Raw genomic sequence first — 21,633 nt, forward strand, 5'->3', positions numbered from 1 at the left:
CTATCTCAACATCCATCTCTCCTCTCTCTGCTTCCGAACAGAATCACAGTTTTGTGCAGGCACCCCCTCCTCCTTCCCAGACATGTCCTTGGTGGGACTCTGGCCATTGTCTGGCTATGGCGAAGAGGAGTGAAGCCACGCCTGCGGCCCTTCAGCACACAGTACTCCCCCGGTGACACTCGCCAGTCCACTGAGGGGCTGGGAAGATGCCTCGCACAGGGTAAGGAAGGACTTAACACTCTAGGCTGTGGAATCGCCTCTCTTGGTCTCCCCTGCTGCATGTGGACAAGGAAACTGAGCCCAGTGGCCACTGGCAGCTGGGCTCCAGTGCAAAGAGATCTCATGGCCACAAGAAGAACTGCCCTCAGGAGAAAATTAAAGTGTCTGGGCCCCTGATGACATCACTGGGATGTTGATCATGCTGTGTCTACAGCCTACCCTCTTTGTAGGTTTCTAGGTATATCACACATTTTGTGAACATTTAACCCAATGTAGGGCCAGGATTTTTTTTTTTTTTTACCTGCAATCAAAATACCCTGATCAATTACGTACCACGGGCACCTGACTGAATCTGTACCATCCTGCCCCCCTTCCCTGCTATTACATGGAACAGGCGTCCCTTTTCCTGTCTGAACCCACACCCTCCCGACATCGATGCTCCCATTACTGGAGTTGCTTCAACTTCAGTCTTGCTGGGAGATGGGTGCTAGCTGGTGCATAAAATGAACATTAAGCAAAAGTCTAACTATGTGGCTCTCTTCAGCATGAGACTCACACCCAGCTCACGCTACCAGAGACAACTGGGAGCCAAGATTTGACAAAGGACCCTGGAAACCCACATGGTCCACCTCTCACTCATTCTGGAGCAGAGTCACCGGCACTTTTTAAACTGTCACTCTCTGCTCCCTACCTTTTTCCGCCCAACAAGGCTGCTGAACATCTGAAGCTAGATGCACCAACCCACTGCACACACCCTCCCCACGCCCTCTCGTAACTCTCAAGTGTAAGTTACTCCCTAGACACTGACGATGCCAGTCTAGGTCTCCAGCCCAATCCCTGTCCCAAACTCCAAAGTACCAGAGGCCTGAAGGTCCAACTGCTGGCTGATCTCTCCACTTAGCTGTCCCCATGGCACCACACTGCAACCTCCCCTACTTTGCCTTCCTCCCATGTCTCCTAATTCAGTGGGAAGAACTGTCACCCATTCTCCAGGCACCCAAATTGGAAATCCAGGCCTCATCCCTGCTCTGCCCTTCTTGTTCTCCACTGCACTTCCCAACCTGGACTGGGTTCGTGTCACACGTCCACCTCCTAAACGCCTCCCAGAGTCACCGTGTCTCTGCAAATACACTGTTGATAACTCCACTTCTGGCCACTCTCATCTCTTACTGGGTTACTATACTTTCTAGCACAATCATTCAAGAAAGCAAAATCTGAATGACTCATCCCTTTGCCCCCTACCCTCAGAACAGTCCAGGTACCTTAACCTGGCACATAAGGCCACAAGGACCTAATGGCGGCCCACCTCCTCAGCCTCACCTCTCAGGGTTCCTGTGGTCCAGCATGCCCCTGCAAGCACGTCTTCAGTTACTACAAAGTGCATACTCCTCCGACCTCTCAACCTTCGCCTTTTCCCTTCATAGCCTCTCCTCCCAGCCACCCTGTACCTGCCCTTCAGCCCTCGGATTCTTCTACAGCGCGCTCCCTGTCCCTGTCTCTCCTCATAGGTTAAGGACCCTTCCTCGGTGCGTGCACACTAGTTAGGACCCCATATGAACCCCGTCATAACAAGCATCGCCCTCACCGGGCTCCTTGAGAGTACAGAGGCAGCCTCTCCCTCAAACCATCTCCCTGCACAGGAGACCACAGGCAATAACTAAAGGACAGTGGCTTTATTAAATGGAATTTTTTTTTAAAGGTTGGAAGAAATTATATTGAAACATTAAAAAGAGATTATTTCTGACTTGGGGGGATCATGGGTGACTTACATTTTCTTGCTACTGTTCAATAAATGATCCCTGAACTTAAAAAAAATTTTTTGTAAATTAGAGTAAATCACATAGTGCTTGAAAAATTAAAAATAATCTTCTTCTGCACAACTGAAAAATACCTTGCAGTTCTAGAAGAAAAACAAGACATAACTTAAAGGAGGCTTACCCTTAGACCCCAGTGTAACAACGTGCCTCCACCCACTTCTCAAGCCTCTCAACCTCCAGTGACAAGTCACTGCCCCTGCCCCTCGGATTGCTGACACTTCCCGCAGAATTCCCAAGCCCTGCTCTGCTCCTCCCCAAGGGCAGGTCCCAGGCAGGCGCCCCCTCAACTCCCGGGGGAGAGCATGACTCCACCCTGGCCCACTCCGTGACAATATTCCTTTCTAAAAGGATTAAATGCACCAGCTTCTTCATATCCTCTGAGGGGAATCAAAGAGAGTTATCATCAATACTCACTTAGCAAGGATTAAGAAACAACCAATCAAAGCCCATCTAAAATATTTAAAAACAAACTCGCTTTCCAACAAACACAAATACATACGTATGCTTTCGTAGGTCATAGATCATTTCTGTTCTTTTTATAACACGCTCTCCATAAATTGCTACATTGATGCCTCACACTTTGTCATTTAAGGCCAGTATTTTATTCTAGCTGAACATCTATCTGGCATTATGATGCCCTTTAATTTCTGCCATTCTGTCTATTAGAAGACTAAGGAGATTTTCCCACTGAGTGGAAATCTGGGAGTGGACCTAGATCGTTCCTGAACCACAGAAGGGGCTATCAGACCCATTAACGTTCACATCAGCTGCACCACCCTTCTGCAGCCCTCAGTACCGGTGAGATGCGCGGGAGAAACGGCTAAATGCACTGCAGTGATTAGCATCAATTACCAAACTGGCTGCAATTCCTTTCATCTTCGATTATCACTGATTACCTAATGAGTTTACGCCATGCCGATAGCTCCGATTTCAACTTGCAGGATGGAAACCTGTAAGCCCTTACCAGGACTTACAAAGTAAAAATATTTACCTTTGAAAGTTTATTAACTTTTTCAGGCTAGTTATGTGTAATTAGGAATTTACTAAATGATATCCAAGATTTCAAAGTATTAACTGAAGTTGGAAAGGTGACTAATATATTTCCTCTCCATCATAAAATTCTGAGAGCCTAGCACTATTGTATGAATGGCAAAGTGAAAAGAAGCTAGTGTACACATTATGAATTGAGAAAACAACCAGTTTAGATTTTTGCTAACCACGTGTAAATATGCTTTCCCCTCTTTAAAAAAAAAAACGCACATATAAGACACGTTAAATAAACAAAAATTAAAACTTCCTTTACCACGAAGTTCCTTCATGGTGCCTGAGAAACTTACATGGTTTCAGTGATTGTTGACCTTAAAATTACAACACTAAGACCATCTCAAATTAGGGCCCCCAAATTCACAGCTCATGAGAGTTCAGAGGAAATGTACAATGAAGCCAACGATGCAAGGCTGGCTCACACAGAACTTTGTTTGACTATTCATCTGAATGTTTTTCTTGAGCACACAAACATAGAGGAGAACTCCAAGTTCATCTAGCTTCAGAGGAGGACGTATTATAAAACTGTGAGAAAATGTCACACAATTCGCTTCGGCACATGGACACGGAGGGGACCACGCTCCTCCGTGCACCTCTATTCCTGAAGAGCCCGGTTGTTTGGTTGATGTATAACTGCATTCTGGGAAGCCACTTCCACCAACGCCATTTTAATAAAGAGATCTGGGCTATAGTCCAACGTGCCACACTACTTCATTATGGGAAAGAGGAGCGCTGCATTGATAGTTAATTGATTACAGCTGCTGCTCATTATTAGCCCTGACTTCACTCCTGGTAGGACTGTCACCACTCGAGAGAGCATGTTTTAATTTTTCGATCAAAACTAGACTGCAGGGATGACTTTAGGTTTCCTAGGCCCAGCGTATTAGACGCCACACAAGTTTCATGGTGATAGGAAGGGAGGGGAAGAAAAGAGATGGGAAATAAGAAAATCCCAGAAACCATTTAAGTAGAGAAAGACAGTGCTAGAAACTATTTGGGGCAGCTTGGGGCTAATTCTAGTTATCAAAACACAAACAACAAAAAAAAAGTAGAGGTGGAGAGCCAAGCCAACCAAAGAGCTTATTAGGAACAGAAAAAAGCATTTTTTAAAACAGTAAACTAATGACATTTATAGTTAAGAAAACACTAATGCCCATTTTCATCTTTGATTTTTCCATTGGGATGGGATATTTTCACACAAAATTAACAAAAACAAAACTCGGAAGATTCAAAGAAAAAAATTCTTTACTCAGTGGTTTACAGTTTGTATTTGGCTCTTGACTAAGTATCTCTCTGCTGATGAACCAGCGTGCAGGACAGTAACTTTGTGCCCTGTCAAAGGGTCACCCAGTCATATCTAGCGAGTGCCTGAGGTTTCTGTGACGTACCCATCTCGTAAATATCTTGCTGTTACTCATTAGGTAAGCCTACTGGAATCCAAAGAGTCCTTGATTATCTACGTTCAAGATTAAATATCCTACATAACTTAATCTAGCATTATTTTTTACCAACACTGATTTCCATAAAGCCAATTTACAGCTTAAAGATGGAAATGCCCACTATATTTCAAGATAAAGTATTTCAGTCCTATCATTCAGAACTAACACAGTTTTAAATGCTTATTCTTTCAGAATAGTAAAGCTTTCACAGTTTATTTAAATTCCTAAAGAGAATAAAGATTACAACCTAAAATTCGTTTTCTATCATTTTAGCCGGTTGCTTAGATGCTGGCTTTAGAATTTACATAAAATTCTTAAGGACTGGGAGAGGAAGTAGACAACATAGTGAGCACACAAGTACATAACTTCATTTAAAAAAGAAAGCCCTATCTGCAAATGCTAACATGCAAAATGATTACAAAAGAAATTCGGGAGAATGGCTTCTCCAAAGCTTCAACTTTCCCCATGAAGAGACTTTGTACTTACTGTAATGCTCACCTGGTCCCCTGCCAGAACAAATATTTTAATGTAAAATTTAATAAATGGAACTAAAGGTATTATGTCTAATTTAAAATTCCATATTGTGTAAACTATTGATATTAACATAATTGAGTTTGTAAACAATCCATTTGCAGACGCTAACCTTAGACACTGTATTGACCCAAAATATCTAGTGGGGCTCATCTGCAAAATGAAGCATCAATGCCTGGAATTCATTAAAAGTGTTACATGTTTAATTTCTCCTGCCCTACAGCTCCATTGTCTCGTAAAAATTTTCCTTTGATGTCCCCCACTAAAAGAATTAAAGGAATATTGTAATTGAAATGTCATCAATAATTCACAAGACCCTCCTCCACAGCAATACATCTGATGAAATATTAATTGAGCTCCACAGACTGACAGTCTGCAGAGGAGCACTTGCCTGTAATTTGAACCACGAGTCCTGATCTTGCTGTAGCTCAGACCTGCCAAGAAGGCAATTATCTGGATGGTCTTGCCCAATCCCATTTCGTCTCCCAGAATTCCTCCTGCCTGCTGGCAGTGCAATTCCCACAGCCACCTAACACCTGTCTGCTGGTACCTACAACAACAAACACCAACAAGAAAAAGAAAATGGCAAATGGTGGATAATACAGATCGTAACAGCAAGTACTCATGAATTAATCATTTGGCGAGGTTCTAGCACCAGTCAGAGAAGCATGCCGGATGTGTGTTTTACATGAGTATTATATTTATAAGGTCATACATTTTTGATTACCTAGGCATAAAATCACAAATTTTTCTTTACAGAAACGTTAACACATTTCTAATTAAACTGATAGATGGGGTAATTAGGGACTATTTCATTTCTTTTCCAACATTAGAAATAGCCTGGTAAACAAGCATAAACTTATTATCTTTTATTCAATACTTCTATGGAAAAAAAAACTCAAAATACTTTCAGTTATGTAAAGTTTCAATAATTTTTTTATGAAAAGAGGCATTAACATTTGCTTTTGCAATGTGAACAGCATCAAAAGGCAGGACAGAGAACACCAATTTACAGCATATACTGTTGAGAAGTCACTTGGTAATCGTATTATCTTTTTATGGGAAAAATTAAATTAAATTTTAAGACCATAAACAAGTCTGAATAATAGGGCTGCTCACAAAATTAGTACATAACAGACGATTCTGTCATATTACTAGCAGATGCAAGAAAAAAGAACCAAACAGTTTAAAGACTCAATACAAAAGGTCTTTTAAAATTTTAAAGCAGAACTTGATTCAAGGACTTTATCATAGAAACAAAAAGGTCAGAGCTATTAAAATTTTAAATAGGGAGTACAGGTCAAAGAGAAATAATACATTCCCCTCTTAAAAAGAAAGAGTTGGCAGTTGCCTTTCTCCATCAATGGTATATTTAATTCAATAATCTAAAAATGAAGTTAAAAAGGAATAAAGCAAAATGTATTATTGAGAGTGGAAGAACGATTTAACATCATGGAATGATATGAAGATATATACCAAGTTATATAAAAAAAAAAAAAAACTAAAGCAAAAAAATGCTTAAAAGACAGTGAAAGAAAGCTGAAGGGTTCTACCCCCTCCTCCAAACAAAACACCAAGGCTAATGAGCTGCCCACCTTAAAAGACAGGGGTGGTGGTTTTGCTGTTTTACTGCCCAGATGTTTACTCTCTGCACCCTGGTGTAACTAAAATCTCCTTGTGGATTTCAGTCCTTGTTAAATCAGTTCTATTCACACTCCTCTTAGTAAATACGTCATAATTAACTTTCCCTCAGTATTTTGCAAATCAATTCCAAAAGTATGACTCTAGCTGCTGCCATTACCTATCACATAAGGAAAGCTCCGAATGAGAATTCTGCTGCTTAAGTTTGCTAATTATAATAGACACATTGACTATGCATCCTGGAGGAGAAGATGTAAAATCAAAACAGTGAAGTCTAGTATGGATAAAACATCACTTAATTTGGGATGAAGGACAAGTTCTATGAACACACACTATATAAATTAGAATAAAGAGAATAAAGGCTACCGATCACTTCAGGGGCCTCCAATCGGGGAGGCACCAGGTGGTTTGGATACAACCTGCCCACACAATGAGGATCAGCCCATTTCATAGTTAGGAAATGAAGGCACAGAGAGGTTAAGGTATGTGTAAAAGGTCACACTGCTAGCACAAAATATGAGCAAGCCAGAACTGAAATCCAGAACCTCTGATTCCAAAGTGCTTTCACTTAGGAGATAATCTTGACCAGCAGTTCTCAACCAGGAATTGGGGAGTTGGGGGGAGGGTACACTGCTCTCCAAGGGGACATTTGGCACAACCTAAAGACATTTTTGGTTGTTACAACTAGGAAAGTACAAATGTTTTCTAGTGGGTAGAGGCCAGAGATGCTATTCAACATCCTACAATGCACATAATGGTCCCTACAACAAAGAATTATTCAGCCCTAAATGTCAGTTGTGTTGAGGACGAAAAATTCTGATCTAAGAATAAAAGCTGGCTGTGAACTAGTTACACTGGACTGATCTCAGCCATGGAAAAAGATGTAGTCCAAAAAGTTCTCCAAAAAACTGATGTACGTTCAGGATCACTGAATTCTAATCAAACAATCTCCTTTCATTGAGGTGCAGAACAACTTTGGGACCAGCTCCTCTGGGCAGAGTAGGCGCCAAAATCTCCTGGTGATCATTCCAGTGTTTTACCGCTACACCACACTGCCTCCACCCAACACAGACCAAGACCTCTTTCTGTCTGGGGCCAGCCAACTTGAAGTGGGAAGAATCTAGAGAGGAGCAATCGAGAAACCAGAAAAGGAATAAAAAACGGTGACCCACATGGTATCCCAGAGGGAGTCAGGAATGAGAGGCAGAGACAGTGTGCCAGGTGTTTCCTCACTGACAAATGTTAATTCCAAGGGTGTTCAAACAGTGTATGATTGTGTGTTGCAAGAAGATGATTAGCACTAAAGAAATGACTTAGCTCCTGGGCAGCCCTGTAAGTCACATCACTACATGGAAATCCCCAACCACGACTGGGGAAGTGGTACAAAGATGCAAAGAGTGGCTCTTTCCATAAAGGCCCTCGGGCTGCTCCAGCACACCGGCTGGCAGGCACAGTTGCTGTTGGAGGAGTTAGGGAGTGAGCCTGGGTTCTGGTTCCAGCAGGGGCAGTAACTGACTCAGGTTTTGTTGCTTTAATTTCCTAATAAGAGACATTCTAAAACATTACATACTTTAAACGAAAGCAGGCTACAGAATTCAGTTTTCAGAACCTTTGAAAACATATAAAAATTACTCTTTAGGGAATGTTAAAGATTTTTACAAACTATTGTAAAACAACAGTAAAGAAACTGCTTCAATCACAAGACTGAAGCATCACAAAATAGCCACAGAAAATTGGTATATTTCAGCATTGTCACATTAACCCAAGATTGCATTTACTAGAGTGGCTAAAAGCAAAGTCAAAAGACTGAATTTTGTCATCTGACTGCCAAATCACACCATCAAATACATTTGCTGGGCAGACGTTCAAAACAGAATTTTAAAAGTTAACCATGATCTTGCAGAAAATAGCACTTAAATAGATAACTATGCCTGCTGACTCCCTTGTGTACAGATATACCTTGTTAATTTAATTCCACAGAGTGCGGTAAATACAGTAAAAATATATCTACAGCTTAAAATTAAATTGACCTGGCTAAAACTTAATCATGAAAGAAAAATGGAGACTCTATCAATCCCATTACTTTTTTTTTTCATATAGCAGAATAAATAGAAGTTTCATAACATTTATGAAATATTTAAAGTCCTGATTTTGAGAGATAAAACAAAATACTTTCCAGGAATATGCAATTAAGACAAATTTACAAAAAAACCCTCATGTATTTACATTAACTACAAAAGGGTTAATAGTCCACACACTGAATCCTATATATTCTTAGTAAAGCAAAGTTTGGTTCTAGTAACTGAAATTTCCTTGCTAGAAAAATCTCACATTTATACAAAAATGAACATTCAACTTGATTCTTGAGGATATTTGTCAAATCACTTAATACACATGCAGAAGTATCCTGTCCTTATTAAATCAATTTACTCTATAATTGGGCATTCCTTTTGCTATTACAACACTAATGCCATGTGTCCTGTTCCTTAATAAGCAATCACTTTAGAGAAGATGAAAACAGTTGCCAATACATATTATCTTTATTTACCTTTCCATAGTTCATTTTCATTTGGGAGAAGCAATCAACAGAGCGGCCACCTCTCTGGCTCTAAAATATCTACAAAAATTCCTAGGAAGATTCAGATTCGAATTTCTCTATAGTTTTTCTGTCTAGTTGTGGCACCCCAGCTGAGACACTTTACATCTTTAGGATTCAGCTTTCCTATATGTTTAGTGAGATAAAATAAGTACTCCCTTTGTCCCCTCCACCCCCAAGAGAAAAATTAAAATGATAATAAAAGCATGCCTGCACAAGTTCAGGGCAGGGCTGACAGCTGAATCTATGAAGGAGAGCAAACATAACGGTCTTGAAGAAAGAAGTTTGCATCCTGCACCCAACTACCAAGTGATGACACAAGAGACAGAAAGAAGCTAGTTAATGGTTTGACTTCCTATATGCATTGAAGAAACCTTCCTAAAGTACCTTCTTAAGTAAACCCCAGGAGTGATGAGGCTGAATACGGGGCTCAGTATTTACATTCATCAAGGGAGACTCTCCGGGGCCTTGCAGGCTAGAGGCATGCATGTACCACGCAGCATCCAGTTATCTGCAACCCTGGGCCACTTCACATAAGAAACACGGTCACTTTCAAATAGCAACTTAATCCTATAGGTGTTTGCCTATATCTTCTCTTTTGATACCAGAATAGCATCTACACGAAGTATTTAGAAGCACGTATGGTTGGCTCAAAAGTATTATACCCTGAAGCACAATAGAAGATGCTCAGAAAACAATCTCTACACAGTTTCTTCTTTCAACCTAGAAGTAAAAACCCTCACCGATATTGATTTTAACAGGCAACTCTTCTTAATTAATCTGATTTAAGAAATTAGAGGTCTGGCCCCTTAAAATTGCTAAGAATAAAAAATAACTCAATGTAGATGGCTTTTAAATGTGTTGCTTTTAGTCTGCTGAGACAGGTCCACACAGATTCATCAGTTTACAAACATACCCAATGTGCACTCTGGCCAATTTATTATCATCTCGTTTTAATGAACAGCATGTGGCTAAAATTTCATCTGACAGTATCTATATTAGCAATAAATTGCTGCAAGTACCGTAAAGGCCCACAGGTAATGACTATGTAATTCCTAAAATACTAATTTGTACACAATGGCTTGATGACGGATGTAAAGGAAAGAACACATGGCACGTACTTAAAAAGCTTTTTGAACAGAAAACCCGGCATTTTAAAACCTTCGTCAAATTCGGCCTCGCTCTCCTCAGAATCCTCTTCGAGCGTCAGACGCTTCTCTTTGTCTTGCAGCCTCAGTTTATTCCATCTCCTGCCACAGAAACAAAAATCACATTTCCGTTACTTTGTTTCCAAACCAGATTAAAATAGAGAGTTCTCAGTAATGCTCAGGAAAAAACAGACAAATTAGCATGGTCTTTTAGCCTTCTGCTGCCATCAGATTACCTAAAACACTGATATTCAAAGAAGAAAAAAAAAAAACAAAACCCAACTGATTCTCTTTTCCTTCCTTTTCAATTCAATTCTCATTTGAATGATTATAGCTGCTCTAGAAATATTTCTATAAGGTCTCATTTCATTATCAAAACTACTTGCTCCTCTCCTGGCATACCCTAAGGGAAAATCTCCCTGCTAGTTCCTAAGATATATGAACTTAATTCCAGAAAAGATTCAGTGAAAATTTCAATATAACTAAATTTATAGATGCTAAATGTTGCATCTCCAAAATGACAATGTAAGAAAAAATAGATTTTATTTATAATTACTATTTCTGTGCTAACGATGTGACAGTCATAGCAAAAACAGCACAGGATCTTGAACAAAAAGCAAATTTTGGCCCAAAATTACTATATATCAGGCTCACATATTGATTACTTAATTGGGGGAGGCATCAGTAACATAAAAGAACTGATAATTACACCACTGAGAAGAAAATGTGTACACTAAAAATCTAAGTTGTAAATTTAGTAATACGATGCTTTTCAGATACCAAGTAAGCTGAATATTTGTATTTCAGAAGACACTATTTATGTGTAACAGAAAAAATGTCTAAAGATCTGAAAGTCTTGGCGATACACCAAGGCTGCTGGGCAGGTGCAGCCATTCAGCCAGACTAATTTTGCACCCATATACCTATAATGGACACTGGTGTCACGAGTGAAAAAAAAAAAGCCAACAGCCTCACATTCTAGTCATTTCCAAACTAGAAGGATGGCTTTTTCCAGTATGCATGCAAATGACACTGTGAATTTCACAGAATGGTGGAAATGAAATAAACCAGTAACACAGAAAAATGCCTTCAAAGTAAAAAGCTCATAGGAATGGAGTGAGAACAGAAACATATATAAGAAGGCATTCATCTGCCACTGACTGCCCGAATTAGAGAGGGGGGTAAGGGAAGGTAAAGGAGACAATGGAAAAGTAAGACCACACACACCACCCGGCTGGAGGAACGGCATGTTTTCCAGTACCAGTTACCAAACCAGCACAGACGCCAAACACAAGAGCAACAGGCAACCCCATGCAGGGAGCTGCTGGAGGACCTTAAAGCACGTCCTCTGAGGAACTGTTGCCTTGTTGAAAATTTCAACTCATCAAAGTAACAAAAGGAAGGGCGAACTGAGGTTTAATGGTGATCAATAGAGAAGAACTAGCTGGTGATCTGGAATTGCTTCGCAGGGTACTAAGAGAACCTACAGACAAGCACTGTTGGTGATCTGCAGAGAACAGCTGATGGAAAAGGCAGTATATGACCAAATCTGAGGAAACAGCTATCATAGAACTGTAAGTTTTAATATGTGACAGTCTTTTTATGTAAAAAAATTTAACAGCCTTTTTTTTCTTAACTTCTAAAGGCAATCTCTTCCTCTCTTTTATTTGTATTTTTCTTCTTTAAAAATCATCTCCATGCAATTGATGAAATGAAGTACCTTTAAGTAGCTGTAACAATGTATGCCACTCTTCTGGGTTTCACATTATCTACAAATTTAGGTAAATGCAATGGTGTACCGTAACTGTTCTCAACTAGGGGCAATCTGGCCATCCTCCACAGGCGATGTCCACCCAGGGTAATTTGACAATGTCTGGAGATACATCTGGGTGTTACAACTGCTGCGGGGAGAGAAGAGAACTCCTAGCATCTAGCAGGTGAAGGCCGGGATGCTGCTAAACATTCTACGAAGTACAAGGCAGTCCTCTACAACAAAATGTTGCCTGGTCTCAAATGTCAACAGTGCCAAGGCTGAGAAACCCTGGTACACAGGTATCCCTTAACATCGGAACTTAGAAGCCAAAATGATGTCTATATCTGAATTCTGCTGCTCACTATCTGAAATTTAGCAAGCAAGCAATTTCAGATAAGGAGATAGTCCTCAGTAATCAAATTCTTACCAGAGCTCGGAACCAAATATCTTCATAATAAAGGATATTCGTTTTTAGTAAATTTGTGGATAACACAAAGTTTGTGGAAAAATCACAAAAATCACACAAAAAACCCAGCCACTTGAAAATACTTCATTTTTCAACTACTCAAAAATAGTATTACAGGAAGAAAAAGAAAAACACCAGAAGATGCTGGCTTTAGAAGTTTGGCACAACAAGATCATTAAATATTGTACATAAAAGAGTATCTATCACACATTAAACTTCATTGATAAATGATGGCTATTTCCTTAGACTTAGCCAGTTAGTCTTTGTGGCTGTTAAATTTCCCATGCATCACTCTGCTTCACCAGTGTTTCGGCTTCCTCTTTTCCCCTCCCTCTCTCCTAAAATATACAGGCATCATGTCACCACAGAACACACAGCACCTAGGAAACCACATAAGCCACTACAGAGATGATTGCATCCCAGTGCCTTCCGCTTCGTAAAGAAAGATGAAAAGAGACAACGTTTATTCTGTCTGGCTAACGGATGACTAAAGGTGGTGGGGAAAAATCATTATTGCCTACAAGTATTGGTATCATTGTAAAGACAAATCGCCCCAGTAGAATCATATACACATATTAAAGACAGAGACTATCAGAGCCATAAAACCACATGCGCATGTGGCTCAGGCTAAGAGATTCTCCTGTTATATAAAGCAGTAACTCCTCACGTGGCTTATAGCCAAGAGACCCCACCGTCAAACCGGCGCCCACTGAAGCAGGCAGCACCAAGTGCTGGTCGACAAGAAGTACGAGGGGGCACAGTGGGGCATGAGGGTGGGGATGGGGGTGGGGAGGAGTGCCAGATTCACCTGAATTCTGAAACAGATGCCTTTCCCATCTGAGATGCCACCAGGGTCTTAAAGTTGCCATTTAGTGTGCTTAACTCGCTGGTCCTACAGCCTGGTGGGCTGAGCGATCAGTCCAGCCAGCAGGTGTAAAGGGGGATTCTGTGCTATAAATAACGCAGGTTTGACATATGCAATGAGCAGAGGCCCAAACTCAGACTCTGGTCTAGAATCAAATTCTTACTGCCACGTGTTAGCACTCCAGCCCTCAGCAAGTAACTTAACCTCTTCAGCATCTAAGTTTCCACGACTCTGAGATGGGGACAGCGGCTCTGACTTCACAGGACGTGGGGAGGGTTAAATGAGGGGCCACATGTAAAGCACTTAGCACGAGGCTAGAATACAGTAAGTGCTTAATGAATTAATATACTACTACATATAATCATATCTATGCACTGAAATCTTCACACAACCCTGAGAGAACCATTACTATGCTCACTTACAGAGGAAGAAATGGAGGCAATATATCGTCCAATCTGCACGTGGTAACGCAACACACCACAAATGCTTGACGGAAACCCTGAACATGTCCATTTGAACAAAACTATGATAGTCTGCCAAGCGGATGCTCAGTAAAATTATTATGAATATTATGATCACCATGAATAAAGACACCTAGACATCAGAAAGTATCAGCTAGAATATCTCGATTTTAAACTTCTATAACAGATTTGCAAACAGTAAATTGCCGTGAAGTATGGTCACCTTTTATTCTACAGCAACAAAAAGATAGATATAGAATGACCTAAAATTAGTTGAGGGCAGGTCAAAATTAAGACCTGGACCCAAGTGACCTGAAAATCTTAAAAATTAGAAACAGCCTCAAAATGTCTAGAGTCTGTTATTTCAATAAACAAGCTACATAACTGATTTTAAAAGTGGAAGGGAGCAGTAAAGAGTCCAATATTTACATTTTTTGGAAAAGAAGTACCTTTTTCATGTGTTTTATCCTCTTGTTTTAAAAGAGCCATGCATGTAATAGTCACAGCTGCAGCCACATAAAACCAGGCGGGCATGGCGTTCACTGGCAGGGTTTCCAGCTCCTCACACAACTGCCATAGTCAGCCCGCTGGTGGCTCCACTGGCAGCCACTTAGAAGAGAACCCAGTAATAAACATAAACTGACAATTCCAATCAGATGCAGGCAGAGAAAATGCTCCCTGGCCTCGCCACATTCACGCAGGAATGAGAACCTGGCCCAGGCTGTGGGGCCCGGGGCTGATTCTGCAATAATGATCCGTCAGAAGCAACTCAGACCCAGCAGACCCAGGGCCAGACTGCTAGCAACACTGTACAGCACAACCAGTGGAGCTGCCCCAGGAACATGTCCTTCAGTTGCCATGCCTTGTCAATAGAACCCTAAGAATATGCCTGAGAGGTTGATTTATTTTCAAAGGAGAATTTCTAGCATTCCAAGGATGCCCAAAATGCCTGCGCAGGAAAACACGGCACACCTAGCTGCCGTTATGAGATGCCTCACGGCCTCCTCATCTCTGCGCATCTGTGTGCCCTGTGCGGGCCCCGACCTCCCTCCCCCAACACACACATCCACACGCCTGTGGACCCTTCAGACCTCCGCCCGAGTAGCATCTCTGGAAGCAGCAGCCCTCGCTGGCCAGCGGGTTAGGCGTCCTGTCTGCCAGGTGCCTCCCCAGGAGCACACCTGACGTCTCTACCAGAACGCTGGCACCTACTCAAGTGTTAGCATCTTCTGAAATCCGTATCTGTCTCCCCCGTTAGACAAGGAGCCACTTCAGGTCAGAGATGGTCTTAGCCCTTTTCATATCTTTAGATACTTACATAATGCCAGCTTCACCAGATGCTTGATAAATGCTGAAGGAAGAAATGAAGGAGGCTCAGAATTGGGCCAGGGATATGGCAGACACCAGCGACAGAGAAGCATGGCTTAAAAATGGTCAAAGTGGGTCACTCAGAAATAGGTTCAAGAAACACTCTGTTTCATCTTCTTTACAGCCTACCTCCTTCTGCGCTTCCCACCCCTTCCACACGGTGACTTCAGAGCACGTCTCCGAGCCACAGCCACTGCATAAGCATGGCTGGGGTCAACTGCAAGGAATGAGGCATGGCAAAATGAAACTGCAAAGTCAGAGCAATTTTTAATTTAGAAATTTCTAAGGAGAGAAAAAGAGGAGAGGAGGGTAAGCGCATTACAATGAATGACAAAAATTTTGTAAGTTATTTTCAAAGCCTGACTTCTGTTTCAAGGGTTTCCCAGCGGATTCACTTTTCAGGGAGACTGTCTTTGCACACAAGCTGATGGGAAGAAATCGAGAGTCCTGAGTTTGGGTCCAAGCTTCCAGAGGACCAGGTGGGAAAGGCTGGGCAAAAGATTCAAGTTTTTATGAAAGAATTCATCTTCTAGCAGGGGAAAGAAGACGTTTAACTGGCCCGAAACTGTACTGACATGACTAGAAAGGAAATAATGTTTCTGGTGTTCCCTCTTTCACCCTTTTCTTTAATCCATACATGTTAATAGTCACAGCTGCAACCAAATAAAAGGAAGTGAGTGCGTTACTCACTGGGAGGTTTTCTTACTCCTACAGTCCCTCACACTCTAGTGGCAGCCGCTAGAGAGGAACTCAGCAAGAAAGTTAAGATATCCACCGGGAAGGGAAAACCAGATGCAGGCAGAAAACTACATCACAGGTCTATAACTAGCAAGGGGAGGTCCGAACTTTAGAAACTTCAGTTAACATCACTGCATCTGTCTCCTCAACCACAAAATGAGCCAAAAAATAGGTTCCTACAGGACTCAATAAGATAATATATGTACTATACCCTTTGTAAATTTTTCTTTTTAATACTACATATGTGTTGGATACTATCTTGTAACTACTGGCAGGAGGTTACACAAAAAAGTAAAATTGAGAAACTGTAGTTAATTGCAGGTTAAATGTGAATACAAAGTAACAAACGTCAAAACCCCTAATGCAACCTTGGGCAGACAGCAGTTAAGTGCAGCCCCCAGGTCCAGGAGGCCGTCATGCTACTGCACCTGCACTAGCAGTCATCATCGCCCTAGAACACTCTGGACACCGCGCCCTACACACCTAGCACGGCAAGAAGTGTGGAAGTCAAGCCTTATAAAGTACAACAGAAGAATCTGGAACACTGACCTTAGAATAGAGAGAAATGGAAGGAACCAGAGCGTAACCTTCATCCACCCACGCTCAGCACCTGTCTGTGTGTGCTGGCTGTGAGGGCGGAAGAAAGTCCTCTGGGCAGATGTCTAGTGCCCCCTAGTGTGTTCAGAGGAGAAATACATTTTTATTCTCTCCAATTATTGATACTGTCCTTACAGTCACATAGCTATTGTATCACTAAATGGACTTTAATCATATCACTAATTTAATCATATTAATAAAAAACATATGAAAGGGAAGAAAAGCCTAACATCAACGGAACTAAGTTACAACAGCTAATGAGTTGACTGTGTCTGTTAATATCAGTCGTTAAAGTGCTTTCTGCCTTGGGAAGAGGTCACCTTTCCATAGATATCACTGGTTATGTAAGCTCTTCTCCTCACAGACCCTCTTACTGGCTTGATGGAATCCCTGCAGTAGATGTTGTGCCTGGTGGGATGTGAATAACAAGACTAGGTAATATTTGTTGCGTGTCTCACATTTGCCAAATCTCTTAGAGGTATTACCTTCTGTAATCCTCACATCACCCTTGACAGAAGAACTGCTGGGATCCTTGTTTCACAGGCGGGAGACGCACAGGATCTCAGAGCTGCTGGGTGAGACCCTGGCAGTCTGATTCCACGGCCTGTGATTTCTAATCCTACGCCACACATCACCTCCTTAAGTAACGCTGGCGAGCTCTGGACATGCTGTGTTTAGACATTAGATATACAGCCATATTATACAAACTCTAAGTAATAATAACAACTAACAGTTACTGATGCTCACTGTGTGCTGGGCACTGCTTTAAGTGTTTGTACGCATTAAATAATTTCATCCTTCCTGAGACAGATACCACTCTTAGTCTTTTTCACAGGGAAAGGAAGGTAGGCAGGGACAGGTGAAGCAGCCTGCCCAAGGTCACCAGCCTGCCCAAGGTCACCAGAGTGAAGCTTCAAACCCAGTCTGTGCTCCTAACTGCTGTATAATCTTGCCTCTGAAAAAAGTATTTTCAAACTTCCTAAAACCACCCCCTTTCTCATAGCACCAGCCAAAAGGTCCATAATCACCTCTTTAAAGGCTATCCAATGGAAACAACTGTCCAAGAGCAAATCAAATTCTGAGACTTCAGACCAAACTTGTCTTAAACAATGTCAGTACTAAAGTCTAAGGAGGGAAAAGATGGCCTCCATTTCTGTACATAACGGGACTCCTTCCCCACCTTGATGCTGCACAGGGTGAGTCAAAACTCACCCTTCCCTGGACACCTGCCAACTTTTCCAAGTAACAATAAAGTCGGCTTAATAGTTCTTTTGGCTACAGATAACCTGGGCTGAACAAACACCTAAGATACACTCATCAGACAAACCAATACACAAGCACCCCTCAGAGATACTGTAGGTTCAGTTCCAGACCACTGCAACAAAGCGGATGTTGTGATAAAGCTGGTCGTGTGAACTGCGTGGTTGCCCAGTGCATGTAAAAATTATGTTTACACAGCACTGTAGTCTATTAAGTATGCAACAGCATTATGTCTAGAAAAACAATGTACACACCTTAATTAAAAAATACTTTATTGCTAAAACAACGCTAATCATCATCTGAGCCTTCAGGGAGTCCTATCTCTTTGCCAAAGTAACATCAAAGATCACTGATCACAGATCACCATAACAAACATACTAATAATGAAAACGTCTGAAATGTTGTGAGAACTACCTGCATGTGACACAGAGACACGAGGTGAGCAAATGCTATTGGGAAAGTGGCACTGATGAGAGACTTGCTTGTGGCAGGGTTGCGACAAACCTTCAATTTGCAAAAAACTCCGTATCTGGGAAGCGAGATAAAGCAAAACGCAGTCAGAGGAGGTCTGCCGCTACTCAAATGCCTACACCAACCCACAAGAAAGGAAAATATAACTATTAGGGGGAGTTGTCAAAAATTAGTAGCCTGAGATCCTATATTAATAAAATGAACATGCCGTCTCCAAAACCTCAAGGAAGTCACATTATTTTGCTGCTTGAAATTCACAACTGACCCTACTGCTCTCTATTTATTTTTACGTTGCAAGGGCCACCAAGCCCGGAGCAGTTCAGATCTGCACTGATTGTGAGGGAAAAGTCACACACCATACAGTTACATTGTTCTTAATATAAGGTGAAATTTTAATCTCAGGACCATTCTCCACTTATTGCAATATCCATGAAAGAAATTCTACAACAGAAGCACAGTGAGTACAATTTGATTTTTAAAAATATATTCAAGGCACCAAGCTGGGTATTTAATATAGTTTGCATTTCTGTGGTGCAATAGGTTTTCTATTTCAGACAGCTAAGAATCCCTTACAGATTAGTCTAATTTGCTAAATTGAGATACTCGGGGTTTTACTTTTCTTATCTGCCTTTTTACGGTCTATCTGGGTGGACTTAATTGGCACATCTGAGCAGATGAAATACCCTCAGTTAGGAGTCCAGATCTCACAGAGTAAATTAAGACTGATGCAGACAATTATGCACTGGAGCTGAGGACGAGGGGCGTGTGCACAGCAAGGGGCAGAAATAGTCTTCATTTGTGTCTTAGCTTCGTCATTTAAAAGAAGTCAAGATGCTCTCTAAGAAAACTCCTTAAGGGAATTAACTTTTTCTTCTCTCTTTAAAATATAGATTTCTAGGGAAAAAAAAGAAAAAAAGAAAAAGAATATATGTTTATTTCTTGAGAAAGAAATTAACTCCCAGAAACTGATGATATGAACAATCTTCAAATAATTAATTATATTTAGGTTTCCAGATCAAATCCAGATTGAACTTTAACTAAATTCAGATCTTTAGAGTTCAGATGATTTGGGTTACAAAAAAAAAGGTACAAGCAAGCAAGCTCTAATGTCATTTGCCTAAGTGTGACCTCAATCTGCGTCCAGTACAAACACAGATCCAACTGGAGGATAAACATGGGACAATCTCAATGCAAAGGGAGCCGCTCTTGGCAAAAGGAAGAGAGAGAGGTTCCATGAGGACAGTAAAGTGCAAAGAGGCTCCAGGGGGCATGGCCTTTAGCAGCGTTTCCAGCAAGGAATGGGACCCACAGGAGCGTGGGGTCGGTCCCCATCAGGTGATGGGAGAGACCAGTCACCGAGGCGATGCTCTCCGCGCGTCCACTGCACCAGACCAAGCTGACAGAGCACACTCCCTCCTGCCCCGAACCGCCGACAGGCCCCTCCCCTTTTCCAGGCTTCTCCACTGACTGTCATCTCAGGCAAATTACTTCAGCTTCCTTGGGTTCCCATCTCCGAGGGGGTTGTGAGGACTAAACCAACAGGCCTGTATAAAGGGAAGCATGGCCCAGTGGCGGGCACTCAGTACCGTCAGGTCTCTGTTCTAACACAACATCCTCCCACCCGCAACAGACGCCACCCTTCCTCAGGGTCCACATTTCCAAACTCAGGAGACTTTTTTCAACATGTATCCTCCTTGGCTTGACCCCACTCGGCACCTGAAAATACTGACAGCCTTGCCCTCCTAGAACTATGCATGTATACAGCCAAACCGTCCGAACAGGGATCCAGCCCGCCCTTGGCCACAGAAGCCACAGGGCTCAAGGGAGAGGATGATGAAGATAATCTTCTCCCAGATGATGAAGCTTAGAAGATATTCTGTAAGATTTACACAATGAATGGAGCCATCAGCCCTTCTTAAGTCAAAGTTATTCACGTTAAATAAAGTAAAAAATGGCCCACTGTAAATCAATACACTTCAATTTAAAAAAAAAAAAGAACAACCAGCATGTTAAAAAAAAAAAAGAATGGGGCAAAAGAAAAACCTTTAATGTCAAAATGTATTAACAACCAGTTCCACCAACAGGCATCATGACTACAGATCAGGTTACACCACATCATGAGGCAAATTCTATCCCCACCCACACTGGACTTGTCACACCGGACTTGTCAGGTTTTCCAGACTCCCTAGCAATCGCCCCAAATCTTCATCCAGCTGGCTTGGGCTGGGGTTTGGTTTCCAGTTCAGGGAGGTAGAGGCAGCTATGTCCTGATTCTTGGCACCACCTTGTGGCCATATCTAGATATTGCCCATTCCACCCAATTTCACAAATGAAAGGAAAGTGACATTTACACAACCCTGTCCTGGCTTCAAACCCCAGCTCTACCCCTTTAAACAGTGAGATCATGGGCAGGCTGATCAACCTGAAAGGGCCGAGACAGGGTGTTTGTACAGCCTACTATAAATGTAACAACTGAAAGATACATACACACAGGATCAAAGACTGGAATGAACTGTAGAAAAGTAACCAAAAAAAGAAGTGTAAGTAGTTTTTTTCATCTTAGTATTATCATAATTTCACTACTGAAAAACCAAGGAATCATCAAAAGTGAAAGATGGGGGGCAGGGTGTGGAAACCCTGCCTATTAGGAGGTACCACCTCAAATCAGTTTCAGGCTGGGACTCAAGAGTACCAGGTAATCTGAGCAGACTCAGTTCCTGAACTCTACTGTGTTTCACTGACTGGGGATGCGGTGGTGGTGATTGATTCCAGTACCAAGCTAACTCTGGGCTACAGATGAGCATTCCATCCTCAGACCCCAACACCCTTGCCAACCACTCTTCCCAACCTCCTCACAGGTTTCCTAAATGGGAACACAGTGAGAGCCTATAACTCAGAATCACTGGGAGCTCGGTCAAAGCACAAGTGCAGTGCCCACCTCCTCCCACCCCAGGCCGAGCCCTGAAGATGCTCCCAGGTGATTCTGAAGCACACACCTTGCCAAGAACCAGATGATCCATTATACACAGCACGGAGCTGAATAAACTGACCCCAAGCTTCCTCCTCAGGTCCTCTCCTGTGTAAAAATGATTGTGCGGGATACATAAAAGAGGATTTTAGAGAAAATGATACACAAACTGAATTTGCCAAAAGCTATAGCCTCAGAAAGGAAAAGAATATATAAAACCAACCTACATATGTCAGGTAGTTCCCAAACTT

At 41.8% G+C, this 21,633-nt stretch overlaps 1 protein-coding gene across 2 annotated transcripts in view; it reads right to left on the minus strand.

Annotated features, from left to right (window-relative positions):
* Positions 1-21,633, minus strand: part of ERCC6 (ERCC excision repair 6, chromatin remodeling factor) — a 70,185-nt gene that overhangs the window by 32,316 nt on the left and 16,236 nt on the right. Inside the window, exons 6-7 of one of the 2 annotated variants that reach the window (XM_032491677.1) lie at positions 10,409-10,537; positions 5,442-5,600 (exon numbers count right to left, since the gene is read on the minus strand). In XM_032491677.1, the coding sequence (XP_032347568.1) occupies positions 5,442-5,600; positions 10,409-10,537 (288 nt within the window). The remainder of the gene's footprint in view (positions 1-5,441; positions 5,601-10,408; positions 10,538-21,633) is intronic. The other variant, XM_032491678.1, reaches the window with a different exon arrangement.

Source organism: Camelus ferus, chromosome 11, assembly GCF_009834535.1.
Source record: "Camelus ferus isolate YT-003-E chromosome 11, BCGSAC_Cfer_1.0, whole genome shotgun sequence".
NCBI classification, from domain to species: Eukaryota; Metazoa; Chordata; class Mammalia; order Artiodactyla; family Camelidae; genus Camelus; species Camelus ferus.